Source organism: Geospiza fortis, unplaced genomic scaffold (assembly GCF_000277835.1).
Source record: "Geospiza fortis unplaced genomic scaffold, GeoFor_1.0 scaffold27, whole genome shotgun sequence".
NCBI classification, from domain to species: Eukaryota; Metazoa; Chordata; class Aves; order Passeriformes; family Thraupidae; genus Geospiza; species Geospiza fortis.
In genome coordinates, this window is record NW_005054329.1 from 5995582 (window position 1) to 6010720 (window position 15139).

Genomic DNA, 15139 nt, shown 5'->3' on the forward strand with positions numbered 1-15139 from the left:
CCAGGGGGCTTGTGCTTTGTCTGTTGCCATCAGATTTCTGAGGCTCTGGTACAATGAGCTGCTTGTCAGGCCAGGCACGACTGCAGTAGCAGCAATTTCAAAAGGCAGGAAGCGTCCGCAGGAGCGGTCTGTAAAGAATCGGAGCCGGTGGAGTCGCTGGGTTGAAGCTCCCGCTGGCTGCCGTGCCGATTCCCGTCTCGGGGGTGCTTGGTAGTGCAGTCACATCATCCTTGGCAGCGGGCAGCTCCTGAGCGCTCAGGGTTTCCCTGCCTGGGATGCTCGCTGGAGCAGCAATGCTGCAGACCCTGTGGCATTTTCTGTCTAGCTTCCTTCCCAGGGCCATATGCCAAGGTCCTGCAGATGAAAAAGAGGATGAGGCCAGAAACACCACCCCACTTCCAGGCCCCGGGGAGAAAGGGCCAAAGGTGTTGGGGAAGACACAGGACAGAGGGACTGATCCCACTGAAAGGAGACCAACTATCCTACTGGTGGTTGGACCCGCAGAGCATTTTCCAAAGGTAATGGGATATCCAGGGGCCTGAGGAGGGGTTGGTGCACATGACAGTGAGTGTGTGGTCTGCTGGGAGAAGGGGTGTTGCAGGTGGAGTGTGTGAGTAGCTGTGTGTGTGAATTTGGGGAGGGGGGAGAGGAACAGGAAAAGGGAGCAGGGTCTAACGCGTGTGCTTGCTAGAAAGGAAGGGGGCGGGGGGCAGGGGAGTGACTGAAGAGAGGAGGTGATCTAACCCTCCAAACATGATGTTCAAAGTGTGGGAGAAAAATGCTGTTTAGGGGCAAGGGGGAATATGGGGGCCTCCAGGATTCCTGGGCAACTTGTAAAAAGCATGACTGAGAGGACAGGGAATGATAATGCAGGTTAGTGGTGAGTCCCACCCCTGCACCCCAGACCAGCAAAGAATGAAATGCATCCTAAAATGTTCTGGAGTCAGTCTCTGGTAATTCGGCCAGCCTTTGGTAAAACTTGCATATTTTGAGCAAATGAATAACTGGCTGAATTATTTGAATGGCAGAGCCCGGAAGAGAGTAAAGACTGTCCCTGGGGAGCGGGTGGCATAAGGGAGAGACTAAAATCTGCGTGAGGATGGGAAGTTCCCAGGGGATGGGAGAGTGGGGAGGTGGTGGGGGCGCACAGTTGGCAGAGAATAAATGGTGAGGCTTTGTCTGGGGGAAGGTGAACAAAAGCTGCTTAGTTTAGTGCTGGAGCTCCCAGCACAGTGCTGGCCGACTGCAGTTCTGGCTTATTTAATGGAGGGAGTGCTGTCTGTCTCCCCTGAGGATGGTGCAGTCAGCTCTGACTACATGTGGTTTAAAACCAAGGGTGTGAGCTGGGATTAGGGGGGAAGGAGTTGGGGATAAGGCCTCTGAAGGGTGGGGATGATACTGAAGGGCTGCAGTAAGGATAGGGGTGTGTGACTTTCAGGATCCAGTTTATTTCACAGAGAATTGGCCATGGTTGTTGCTGTGAGCTTTCTCTTTAAAATGAGGGATGAACAGGTTTAAATTGTAGAGAGGATTAATATCTGTTTTGCTGCTGTTTTGAATGGAAACAAGCAGGGCGTCATTTCACATTCTGAAGAGCAAAAGCCACTCCCTGCTTGAATCAGGCTGAAAAATCTGCAGGGACTTTTGCCTTCATCTCTATCCTTAGCAGTTAGCACTGTGCATCCCCTTCCAAAAAAGGAGCATGCGCGTTTTCAGGAGGACTTTGGTGCACAGAGGTTGAAGAAGGACAGAGGCTCAGAACTGAAGGAAGTGCTGACGAAAACCTTGGAATTACAGGGCTGAAAATCTCTGGTGTCTTCCAGAGAACAATGGTCTCTCTGTCAGGGAGAGTCCATCTGTTCACACCTGGAAATAAAGCTTTCTCTGAAAGCTGATACCAGTCTCCTCTTTCCTGTGTGACCCTGGGAAGTTCTGCTGCATAAGAACGGTAGAATTGGCTGATGGAGAAATACCTAGAGGATAAGGATGTGGTAAAATGGAGTTATTGCATCCTAGGAAGTAATTGCCCATCTGCCAGGAGGTTGTGACTGTGTAATTTTAGCTTGCCCTGATTGTAAAGTAAAATGCAGTGTAAAGCTCTTCTGTTGAGGATTATGCAGATACGTTTCACCTTGCAGTTCAGGCTGGCTTATGCTTCATCCAGCCCATGGCTCAGCTGAGGGACAGTAAGTAACTTGTTAAGATGCAATGACTTGTTTGTGCTTGATCAGATATCAGTGTTCCAATTACTTGTCTGAAGGAGAAGTGTTGGGAAAAGTCTCATACAGCCTTAGGGATAGATAATAAACCACTGTGAGCAAAGAGCGTTATTTGGTGTTAATAGAAAATGGGGGCTTTTGTTCTCTGCCACTGGCTGGCTGTAACCTTGGGAGCAGTCTCTTGATTGGTAGGCCACTTCATTTTATAAAAACACCTGTTACTACTTCTCTTCTAAAACCACACAAAATACCACACCTGATACTGGGGTTTCTGTAAGGAATTGATGTGTATCCATAAACTTCACTAAAGGGGCTTCCTGGCCTTGGTTCTTCAGTCTTGTTATTGCTATGTTCCTCCTCAGATGTTTGCCTGTTCCAAGCTGTTCCAACATGAGGCTGTTATTGCAAATATGGGGAGAAAACAACTGATTGCAAATGTGTTATGTTGGCCCTGGATCTGTGTACACAGGAAACAGGCATGATCTGCCCCTGATGTCACCATCTGGACTTGTAACTTTGGATCCGTGTGTTGTCGGTGGAACAGGTCACCTTCCCTGGTTACCTTTATGTCAAATATCACATAGTGCTCTCTGCTGTGCCTGGTCTCTTATCCCTCCCCTGGCAAAGCCTGGGCTGCTTGCAGCTCTTTACTCTGCTGGGGTCTCTTAAATGATTAACTCCCCTCCTTCATACACTGTACACTCTCTGTGCTTTGCGAGGACTTTCTGTACTGTCCAATTAATTATAAGCTAGTTTCCAGAAATTAAAAAAGACCAAGTCAGCAGAACCCAGTGAAACCTTCTAGCAATAGGGTTGGAGCCCAGAGAGCTGTTTTGCCTCTGAAGGAGGATGTTACGTGACTGTGACGCTTGCTGGTACTTGATATTTTTAGAGCCTTTTTTTTTTAGCAAAGTAAATTCAAAATTAAACAGCATACTTTCCTGCTCCTTGTAAGGCTGCATCTTTCCATCCCTTGGGAGGTACATTCTGGAGGTGATGTAGTAAACCAGTGATGAAGCAGATGCCCAGAAGTGTACAAATGACTTGGAAAGGTTAGCGTGGATGGCAGGGAATGGAAACTGGTAACTCATACAGTATTTAAAAGAATCAAATCCTATAAATAAAATGAAAATGAGTTTGCTAAAGGGAGAAAGAGCTGTGTTTGCCTTCCTTCATGGCTCACTTTCTTGTCATCAAGGAAACTGCAGAGGGTATTAGCCAGGCTGGCTCCACATGGCCCAGAAATGTGTTGGTTCAGTGTCGGGATCGGTGGATGGAAATATCAGGGAGGAGTGACTTCATTTGAGCTCTGTGCCCTGTCCTTGGTTTGGTCAGGAATAGACAGTGCTAATGAGGGATGTACTGTCCATAACTGGTGCCTGGAGCCCTGGGCTGTGTGTGCTGCTGCCTGCAGGTGCTGGGGCAGTGGGACTGGCTCCGTGTGTGCTGAGATGTGGCCAGTGACCCCACGCCAGTGTCCCAGCAGCACTGATCCCTGCAGCTTTGGAGAGCTGCCTGGCTCTTGAGTATTTCCAGCTTTACCAGGATTTTTAAAGCTGAAATACAAAAACTTCTTAATAGTTAAGTTCCCTTTGTCATTATAACCTGAATTGCTGGTATAAACTTCATTTGTAATCTGTCTCTCCTTCTTAGCTCACTGTTCTGTAATTAATACCCTGCTTAAAATCAGCTTTAACTTCATTAGCTTTCTCCTTTCCTCTGACGTAGGTAGAAGGGCTTTTTTTCCTAAAATGTGTCGATTTTGCCTTTTGTCTCTAGCTGCCAAGTCCAAACAGAGTTTCTTAGGAAAATCTGCATCATGTTGGCATAGCAACTGAGCTGCCAAGCAGCTATAATAGTGATGCTGGGCAACTCGTGGGAAGGACTACGGAAGATCTTAAAGCTTTGTGAAGCAAATCTGAGTTAGATTTGTTCACTTACTGCCTGTTGCTGGGGGTACCCACTCTGCTCCCCTCTGTGGGGGTGTTTGGTGTTGGACAGTGGGGTGTAGGTATCATTAGGGTGCTGCTTGCAGTGAGACTGTACTTGGTGGGAAGGCTGGGGGGTGCTGTGGGCATGCATGCAGTGAGCTGCTGCAGCAGCTGATCTTTAAGAGGATCTGGAGTCCCTGAGAAGATCCTGTTTTCATGCAGAGAGACGTCAGCAGGGAGTAGGTTAAGCCTAGTTAGGTAACCTGGCCATGGTGCCATGGTAGGTGAGGTGCCCAGGAAGGGCAGAGGACACCATTGTAGGTCACAAATCCCAGGGGTACTGAGTTGCCGTGGGTCGTGATCCATTAAGCTTTAAAAAAAAAAATCCTTGAAATGAAGCCACAGATTAAATATTCCCCGTTGGTGTGATTGACATGCAGCTCCATGAACAGCTCATTACAGACCTTGGCTTTGCTGTAGAGAACAAAACACCGCGGTAAAGACGTCCAGGCACCCTGTGCATGAGGGCCTGAGGAGGGGAGTGCTGCTTGGACTTTGCTCTTTCAGGCAGGCTGTTCAAACACAACCAACACTTGAAAATGTTGCTGTGTCCGCAGCAGTGGGGAAGGCTGTTATCCTGGCTGGCTTGAACCAGTTCAGCAAACACACTTTGTTACTTCTGCTGCAGATAGGATTTCAGTGTTTGGGTTACAGGCTGTGGCTTTTTGCCTCTTCCCTGCATGATATCTTGTCTCTGATTAATACCAAGACTAGAACCTTATTTAAAATTGATGTCAGCAGTCAGTGATTCTGTCCTGAACAGCATTGTTACTTCCTGCATATGGGTACTCTCTCTGGAGAGTGAGGTGTTACCCTGTACCTCAAACTCCACCAAATGCTCAGGAAGCTGTAATTATACCTGCACTAAATGGTGCTTGTGCCACACTCCCTCCAGCCTGGCTTGCTCCTAATGAGAGCTCAGGAACTGCTTACAAAGCAGTTAAACTGTCAAGGGTACAAACTGGAAAATTGTTCTGCCCAGGACACTTCTTGTAGCACACAAATGACTGCAATGTTTAATTAGAGTCAGAAGAGGATGAAAAATATTAAGCTGGTGTAACTGCTGTGTGGATGCTTAGCTAGGAGGCTTAGAAGCAGCTGGGGCTGTTTTGAAGCCTGCCCTTGATTTGGGTGATTTTCTCTGTATTTGGCTCAATGACAAACCTCCACAGGCTTTATTGCTGTGTTGGTAACTGGAGTGCTACAGAGGGGAGAGATCTTTGCGTGCAGGGGTTGTCTGCTCTTAGCTGGCACAAGTGGTTTTGGGAGGACTTGTGGACTTTTTGGTTGCAAAAGCCAGTCAACTCTGGCATAACAAAATAACCTCGTAAAAGTGGAAAACTTCTGCTTAATCTGGCTATCGTAAACGTGTATTAAAGCAGTAAGTGGCTGGCATCCTGTTCCTACTGCACTTTAAAAAATCATTTTTGGGAAGGCAGTGATAGTCCTCCTGTATTGCGTGATGGGAGAGGTTGTGATCAAGGCTGCTGCCCACTGCTGCCTGTATAAATCCCCACAGAGGTGAGAACAGGATCAGGAAAGGACTGATGAGATGTAAGGCACAGCAAGAGAGTGTCCTGGCCCTTGGCCAAGGGGTCGAGGGTTAAGAGGGCCGCAGTAAGAGTTAAGTGCAGCGGGGGTGATGTAAGGGGCCGGGTTTGATGGGAGCCAGGTGTTGAGCAATGGCAGAGCTCACGTGTGTTCCCGCACCAGCTGGGTGGGACCGACAGCCCCGGTTCCCTTTTAAGTAGAAGGGCAGGGCTTGTGTAGCCAATCCCGCCGGAGCCGGGCTCGCTCATAGGCGTGTGTCATGAGACTCGCTGGCATTTCCTTTCCACTCGCTACTGAAATTAGCTCGGGGGAATCGCTCAGTTTGACTTCCCTTCCTCGCCAGTCGGAGTGAGCAGGGCAGCGAGTGTTGGGCTCAGAAGATGCTCTGCCTCTGTCTGTACGTGCCTGTGTTCGGGGAGAGGCAGACGGAGTTTGAATACTTTGAGTCGAAGGGGCTGCCGGCTGAACTCAAATCCATCTTCCGACTCAGCCTCCTCATTCCTTCCCAGGAATTCTCCACCTACCGCCAGTGGAAGCAGGTACAGCCCTGAGAGAGGAATGGAAGGGAGGGAGGTGGTGTTTAATACATTTAGTGGCTTGCTTGAGAGGGGGAGAAGGTCATGATGGGTCTGTTGTAATAAGTGAGTGAAGCATGGAAATGCTTTTCCTGCCCCTTGGCAGGGATTGCTGAACTGGTGTGGAGTGAACTCTTTTCTTTTTGATTCTTTTGTTTTGAATCGGGTGAAGTCTCAGTGCCGATAAGACAGTTTAAACCAGCTGATGTGAGTTAAATAGAAAAAAGGGGTTTTCCAAACTATGGAGTCTTCTGCTTCTATGGGTCTGTTCAGATACAGCATTTCACATCCTCTTCCTCCTTCTTACATCCTTCCACATGCCTCCTCCTGGCAGCAGAGCTGGAATGTAGAGTCAGCTGAAGCTGGTGAAGGTGAGCAGGTTTGTGCTGGGAGGAGGAGAGCAGCTCAGTGAGTGACTCAGCCAGGGGTGGGTGGGCTGAGCTGGGGAAGGTTATGCAAGACCCTTTTGCTTTGCTGTGGAAAGGATATGCACTGAATCCGTGGAGTTTCCCATCCTGATGTGTCACAGCTCTTGCTTTCATCTTGCTGCTTTTTTTTTTTTTCATGAGCAGGCTGTCAAGAGCCCAGAGAGCTGATTATTGATCAGCCAAGCAGGGGAGGCTTTTTACGCCTCTGCAAAGACATGGACAGCAGGCTGGAAGGTGTGTGGTGACCACAGGAACTTCTGCAGCCAAAATAGCTGTTATTGGCCAGATTTCATGTTTGCTGTTGAAAGTGAAGAGGTTCAGGCAGATAGTTGTTCACACCTCCAGAGAAGATGCTGGGAGCTTGGCTTTCTCACCCCTCACACGTGTGCTGTGGGTTACTGTCGGGCAGGCAGTGTTTCTGTGCTGTGGCTGTGGGGGAGGAAGGGCAAAGCTTTTATTGCCTGCAGTCTCTGATCACTCAGGCTGCATTTCTGCAGCTGAGAGGGAGCAGTTGCAGAGTCACATCTCTCTTACAGTGCCTCCGAATTATTAATGCCTGTCAACTGGTTGGGGGTTGCCAGTGAGAGGGAAGCCCTGATTCAGCTGTTCAAGCCATGTGCTGACAGGAGAGGGGTGTTGGTCTATATTTAGCCCACAAGTTGAATGTGAGGTCGGATCTGAACTTCACAACGGTCATATGATAAATGGCAGGTTAGGAATACTGGGCATGCCTTGGAGGTCAGGGCAGCTGGGACAGCACTTTCTTATTTAAGGTTCATAAAGTGATTAGGAATAATCCTCATAGCATTAGGGCTAAAGAGGCAGGACTTGCTGGGTGAGGGGGAGCGTTTCAATAGCGAATTATTTAGTACTGAAGTAATTTAAAATGACATTGAAACAAAGACGGCTTATGAAGGGGACTGGTGATCATAGACTGAGCACATATTACAGTGAGTTTAGGCTTGCCTAATACTTTGAAGGCCAAATATTGAACAAGATACCCGTGAATAGAGAGTTAACCCATTTCATCTCAGCTCAGAGCTTCTTTAACAGCCCATCTGCTGTTAACATAAATGTTACAAGAATTAAAACAAAACTTTGGGTGATCCACTAGACTGAATCACACCTAATTGAGTATTGCTCACTGATGTTGGAAAAGACTTAAAGGCTGGTAAAGGCAAGTGGCTGAATCAGAAGGGGGGGATAGGAACTCCCTGAGCCACATTCTTGCAGTCTGGAGATCACCTCACCTGTCAGCATGCAGCCACGTGCCCTTAGAGAGGACAGTCCATGGGCTCTTGCCTCACTGAGTTGCAGTGAGTTAATTAGTCATTTACCTTGTCCTAGATGTCTGGCACAGTTTGATCTTGACTTTAGCTTTGTCCTACTAAGAACCTATTCTTGCTCTGTATGCATCTCATGGAAACTTGTGTAATTAAAGCACGTAGCTTCAGGGTGCCTAAACCAGTTCACAAAAGTTTTTATCTTTGGCTGTGTTCACTAGAGCTGGACAGGATTTTGCTGGCTGGAGTTAGTTACTGCCAGAGGGAGCTTACTTCTCTAAGGATTGTAGTAGGCATGAAAATTCCTTCTCCTGTTATAAGCTCAAGTTTTGTGATTCACTTTTTTATGCAGATCTCTTGACTCATACTTAGGTCTAGAACCTTAACCTCCACAAGGACTTTGCAAGATGTTAATCAAGGTACAGTCCTGAGATTAGACACATGACACTAACATAATATCCCTGATAAAAACATGAGGCATTTAATCTGTGTAATGGACTTTGGGAAACAGTTGGAATCAGGTGACTTTTCAAGCTACTACATTGCTCAACTCTCTTAGAAGAATTATAATTCTGTCAGCTGCTTTTTGGAGAAAAAGTCCAAGTTGTGTGGGAAATGTTTTAAAGATGGTAGAAGGGGAGATAGATCTGTCTGAGTGAAGAAAGGAACTGACAGTTCTTGGTTGTTTTCTGAACAGAAAATTGTGAAGGCTGGAGACAAAGACCTGGATGGACAGCTGGATTTTGAAGAATTTGTTCACTATCTCCAGGACCATGAAAAGAAGCTGAGACTGGTTTTCAAGAGTTTGGATAAAAAGAATGATGGTAAGCACCTTTCTCATGCTCAGGGTGGACTGGTGCATGTGTTAGCCTGTGATGTGTATCCTTGAGCTCACTGGATTATCTTCACAGGCCGCATCGATGCCCAGGAGATTGTCCAGTCTCTCCGGGACCTGGGGGTCAAGATCTCTGAACAGCAGGCTGAGAAAATACTGAAGAGGTGAAGATTCCACTGGTTTTTCTGTTTTATGTCAAGGGAACTAGAAAGAAATATAGGGATGTAGAACCCATCTCTTTTCCCCCTGCATGCACTTTCCAGAGACTTTGGTTCCTCCCTTTTTTCCTATTACTTTCTATTTTGATTTCTCCCTGTGAATTGGCATACATTTATAAAATCATAATGCTTTATTGAGACTTACTGTCAGAGTCTCTCCCTGACCTGTTGAGAGGAAGTGCTTGCACCTAAGCTGATTTGCATCCCTGTCTGACTGTCCTGCTGCCCTAAGCTTGCTGCTGTGGAGAGGGACTGTGCAGTTGCTCTTTGGAAATGCTGAGTGCTTTATGCATGTGGCACTAACATGTTAACAACCACTTATTTGTGCTGTTTTTTTTCCTCTTTTTTTCCTCTGCTACCTTCCCTCTGTCTGTTTGCCTGTGTGTCAGAATAAGGACGGGACACTTCTGGGGTCCTGTCACCTAGTAAGTATTATTTTCCCTTCAGTGTCAGTTATGTCCCTGAATTTGGTAGGAGGGGTTGCAAATACTGTTGTGGGCTGGTTAGAAGGGAGAGAGAGGGGAGGAAAGAGAGAGCCCACTTCTACCTCAGCATTGTTTGGTGAACAGAAGGTTTCCTATCTTTGTCTTGTCTCTTTTCAAGTCTTTTAGTGGTTGCTTTGCAAAGCTCTATTTGGTGTAGGCTTGGATAATCAAAGGGAGGGGGAGGAGGAATTTGTCACCCAGTGGGAGTCTGTACTCACCTGATGATCAATCTTTTTAGCATGGATAAAAATGGGACAATGACAATTGATTGGAATGAGTGGAGAGACTATCACCTGCTGCATCCCGTGGAGAACATTCCTGAAATCATCCTGTACTGGAAGCACTCCACGGTAAGAAAAAACTCCTGTCCAACAGGTCTTTGCCCAGCTTCTTGGTCCAAGTCCTGGCCCCCAGGAGCTGCTATCAGCAGTCCTTATCTTTCTCTTCATGGTTCACAGCTTCCCTGTAGCCCTTGAAGCTCAATTGCTTCCTGTCCTCTGCTGTAATCTTGCCACATATCACTGTCACAGCTGCTGGCACAGGTAATGCCGACTGCAGTACTGCAGGGAGCTGAGGGTGTTCTCTTGGTGTGCACCTCCAGGAGCTCCTGCCAGTGGCCAGCCCCAGCTGGTTCAGGACCTGTTAAAACTAGAATCTGATTTCAAAGGCAGCCATCCTTCCTGGAGTTATCTGTATGTGAATAGTACTTAATGAGATTTAACAGGCTACCAGCTTGGAAGGTTCTGGAGAGGTCCAGCTTTTCTGCCATGCAGCTGCCTGCAGTGGGTCAGTTTGTTCCTAAATACCTGCAGTATTTTGATGTAGACAAATGTTCAGCAGTTGCCAGGATCTTGGAGAGAAATCTTGAAATCAGAACTCAGTTTCCCCTGTGACATGTCCTAGCAGTGGCAGCTCCTGTGGCCAGGCACAGCAGTTAGGGGCTGTAGATAAGCTGCTGGCTTGGAATAAGCAGATCCTGTACTTCAGCACCTGGTGCTAGTAAAGAGCAGTAAAACTTCAGCAAGATCACTGTCTGATGAAGCATTTCTCAACACCTTCTCCTTTTGCAGATCTTCGATGTAGGAGAGAATTTGACTGTCCCTGATGAGTTCACAGTGGAAGAGAGGCAGACAGGGATGTGGTGGAGACATCTGGTTGCAGGTGGAGGTGCAGGTGCCGTGTCCAGAACCTGCACAGCTCCCTTGGACCGTTTGAAAGTGCTCATGCAGGTATGATGGAGCAGTTCCAGTTTGTTTAAATACCTGCGCAGATTCCTTTAATAGTTATGGTTATAATGTTCATTAACACAGTGCAGCACTCTGGCCAACGTTAATCTTGTCGTTTTTTTTGTTGCTATTTTTAAAAGCATTTTGAATTATTTGAGTGATCAAAGTCATATTAACTAGAAAAAGAATCTTTTTGGAGGTAGGCATGTCAAAATTGTCAGTAGTAAGACAGTTTTATGGAAAACTTGGGTTTTGTGAAGCAGGTTAAAACCCTGTGTTCCTTTGAAGAGACCCTGAGGGCACGAGAGTTGAAGTGAATGTGGTGGTCAGTTGGCAGAGCTTGTATTCAGTATTGTCAATATTAGGAAGGAGTTGGAAAATTTTGATTTTAGCCTGCTTTGTCACTGCTCTTGAACCAGCTGAGAAGTTGATGGGTAGTTGATCCTGTGCTAGGTATGGGAAAAAGCCAAGACGGTTGCCTATTTAACCTTTCCTCCCATTCCAGAGGGAGATATTGATTAGGTTGATTAGTTAACGCTAGACTTGGTAAAAAAGAAAAGAAGCTTGCTTTCCCATTGTAGAAGTTATCTGGAAGGGATTAAAGCCTTGGCAGCTCTCAGGGTAAATAAAAAGGCGCCCTTTTGTCCCTGGATTACAGAAAAACGTTGCACTGTCGTAATGGGGCTGGAACTGATCCAGGCTTGTCCCTGTCCCCAGGTCCACGCCTCGCGCAGTAACAACATGTGCATCATCGGCGGCTTCACGCAGATGATCCGCGAGGGTGGCCCCAGGTCACTGTGGAGAGGCAATGGCATCAACGTGCTGAAGATTGCACCCGAGTCAGCCATCAAGTTCATGGCCTATGAGCAGGTGAGGGCACAGCTGTAACTGCAGAAGGACCAGCTGAAAAGAAAGTGATGGCTGATATCAGTCAGGGAGCCTCACTGTCTGTCTGTCTGTCTGTTGTGGCTTCTGCAGATCAAGAGGTTCATTGGCACTGACCAGGAAATGCTGAGGATCCACGAGCGGCTCCTGGCTGGTTCTCTGGCTGGGGCCATTGCACAGAGCAGCATCTACCCCATGGAGGTGAGGCAGGAGGCTGAGTCCAGCCTGGGAGGACTCATGGGTGGGAAAATGTGGGTGGAACACCAGCACTGTGATAATTAGAGTTCTCAGAGGTGGTACCAAGCAGTACTGCTTGCAGGACACTTGCTGTGGGCCTGACAATTGTGCTCCTAAGAATGACTTTGTCTGTACATTGTTCTCCTGCTGATTCTCCTGTAGGCCTTCATGCTATTTATTCTTGTCCTCTAGGTTCTGAAAACACGGATGGCTCTAAGGAAGACAGGACAATATTCAGGCATGTTGGATTGTGCCAAAAACATCCTTGCAAAGGAAGGAATGGCGGCCTTCTACAAAGGCTACATCCCCAACATGTTGGGAATCATTCCATATGCTGGTATTGACCTGGCAGTCTATGAGGTATGAAGCCTTTAGCCTATTGTTAGGTTAAGCCTAACAATTATTGTATTATGTTTTATGTTATTATTAACCTATTGTAGGGCTGTGCTGCTTGTGTGGCCTTATCACTGTCAGACCTATCAGTCATGAAGGAGTTGAAGTAGTTTATCAAAGCTTTCTTGAACAGCTTTATGGGGGCACACATGTATTTTTTTACCCCAAAATGGCTTAAAAGATAATCCAATATGATGATTCTAGTTCATAAACCATAGTCAGCATTATGCATGGTCCCGTGTTTCTTTTCTTCATGAGAAAATTGCAGCAGAAAATTAAAGGAAGGATTTTCCCCTGGCACTACAGCAACAGCAGCTCAAAAGATTTGAGAAGCCCTGTGCTTTTGGCTGAACTTTCCTGGAACTTTCTGGGCCTTTACTCTAGATCTTTCATGAAATGCGATACTCCTTTACTTGCCTCTTCCCTGCTGACCTTGGGCTGGTTCCTTTCAGACACTAAAAAATACCTGGTTGCAACGCTACGCCGTCAACAGCGCTGACCCTGGGGTCTTTGTTCTGCTGGCCTGTGGCACCATCTCCAGCACCTGTGGGCAGCTTGCCAGTTACCCACTGGCCCTTGTGAGGACACGCATGCAGGCCCAAGGTGAGAACTTCTGGAACAGTGGGAACTCCAGTGGTGGTGTTTGCAGGGGTCCCAGGACCAGGGAAGAGACAAGAATGTTGACTCCATGTTTCAAAAGGCTGGGTTATTGTTTTATGATACATATATTATATTATTTTAAAACTATACTAAATAGAAGAATGGATTTCATCAGAAGGCTAGCAGGGAATAGAACAAGAATGGAATGAATAACAAAAGCTTGTGTCTGACTGAGAGTCTCAGAGAGCTGGACTGTGATTGGCCATTAATTAGAAACAACCACATGAGACCAATCACAGATCCACCTGTTGCATTTCACAGCAGCAGATAATTATTGCTTACATTTTGTTCCTGAGGCCTCTCAGCTTCTCAGGAGAAAAATCCTAGCAAAGGAATTTTTCAGAAAATATCATGGCTATAAACTGCCTTTATTTTTGAGCAAGGCTTGAAGTTCTCTAGTGTCAGCATTGCAACAACAGCCTCAGCTGGCCCCCGCAACTGACCAAGGGCTGTTTGTGATGCTGCAAGGGGACAGTGGACTTTGTGCTGCCCTTCTGACCTCTGGGACCAAGGACCTCCAGGACAGAGGTTCTGTTTTGCTCAGATCAGCAGTTCTGGGCTGAGGGCATCTGCAGAGCAGTTTGAGAAAATACTTGCAGTGTGGAGCACAGAATGGGTAGCTGAGTTAAGTTAATGCTGTCCCCTACAAAGCACCTTTGCTCTGGGAACATCTGAAAGCACATGGATCAGTTCTGCTCTTGGAAACAAAAGTGTTTTCACCACATTAGGCTGCATTACTTATTGTGGCTTTCCCTGTTGCAGCTTCAGTGGAGGGTGCTCCTGAAGTGACCATGAGGGGACTGTTCAAACACATTCTGAAGACGGAGGGAGCGTTTGGGCTTTACCGGGGTCTGGCACCCAACTTCATGAAGGTGATCCCAGCTGTGAGCATCAGCTACGTGGTGTATGAGAACTTGAAGATGACTCTGGGCGTGGACTCACGGTGACCAGGAGATGCTGAGGACTTGGAACTCTGAAATCTTGGGATGCAATCCCAAGACATATAAGCCATCTCTCATTCTGTGAATGTGTTGACACTAAGCTGACTAAGCAAAGCTGTGAAATCTCAGATTGTGAGTCAGTAAGGAAGGGGGAGGGGAGGATCTGGTGTCCTTTGCCATCTTGCTACTCAGAGCTCCACATAAACCATCATGGGGTCCTTTTTGTTGGGCCTTTTGGGAGACCAGGAGCTGAACTCCTGGGAGTTCTTAAGGTGGGAGTTGCTGAGGTCAGTTCCCAGCAGTATGACAGAGTAGCAAAGATTTGGGTTACAGGTCTGCTCTCAGCGTGTTGCCTGTACAGAGCTGTTTGCCTACAGATGAGCACCTTCTGACTTGCTGAAAGAGCTTCTTTTTCCATTCAGAGAGCTGCTTTTTCCATTCAGTTGTTTAACTTCCTGCCCATTGTTTAAATTTGTACAAACCTTGTGTAGGAGCTGCTGCCACACCAGGCTTGTTATGTTTACAAATGTTCCTTTGGGTGGGAGACATTTATGTTCTGCTTCCAAGAATTGACATGAAATGTAACTTTGATCTATACTGGTTTGGAGGGCTGGTGGGCAGTGGTTTATCCAGCCAGGCTGAAGGTTACTTAAGCCAGCCTGATGAAGAATTAGGATTATTTATTTTTTATAGGTTTAAGTGTGTCTCATAAACCCACTAACAAGATGCACTTACTAACAGAAGCAGCAGACTAGAGCCTGCATGCCTGTATCCTTTGCATGCCGGGATTGGCTTGTCTTACTCTCTGCAGGGGCTTGGAAAGGGGAAGGAGGAGAGCCCTGGGCTGCCCGGCACTGTGATGCATGGCTTTAGTGAACAAAGACAAAAACAACCACAGCTCCTGTGCAGCTGTGCTCCCAGCACGACAGGAGAGCCCCTGCACAGCGTTGCATGGACCTCTGAATCCCAGCCTGCCTGGTGCCAAGGAGAGCTCGTGAACCTTTTCCAAACCCCGTGCCTATGCTGCTATCTTATCTCTTTAGACCTCTTGGTAGATCCATGTTCAGGTTTCCATTGGTGCCGTGCAGGCCCCAAGTCAGGAATGTCTGCTGTGGGAAGGGGTGTTAGGGAGAGGGGCTGTCACTGGGAGAGGGGAGATTTCAGTCCTGAGGACATGCTTGCTTGCCTTTCAAAGGGTGCTTTTCATAAGGC

The 15139-nt window shown here is 47.2% G+C and overlaps 1 protein-coding gene across 4 annotated transcripts; it reads left to right on the forward strand.

The window, feature by feature from the left end:
* The first annotated feature begins 34 nt into the window (after positions 1-34).
* Positions 35-15139, forward strand: SLC25A25 (solute carrier family 25 member 25). 4 transcript variants are annotated; one of them, XM_005421328.3, is made up of 11 exons: positions 276-518; positions 8745-8871; positions 8959-9046; positions 9490-9525; positions 9824-9935; positions 10656-10814; positions 11529-11681; positions 11790-11897; positions 12126-12293; positions 12779-12929; positions 13749-15133. In XM_005421328.3, the coding sequence occupies exons 1-11, from the start codon at positions 276-278 to the stop codon at positions 13931-13933; spliced, it is 1530 nt and encodes a 509-aa protein (XP_005421385.2). In that variant the 3' UTR covers positions 13934-15133. The 4 variants fall into 4 exon arrangements, with proteins under 4 accessions (XP_005421384.2, XP_005421385.2, XP_005421386.1 ...); XM_031057326.1 differs by lacking the exon at positions 276-518 and adding an exon at positions 6089-6300 and having other exon boundaries at positions 13749-13933; XM_005421327.3 differs by lacking the exon at positions 9490-9525 and having other exon boundaries at positions 35-518; positions 13749-15139.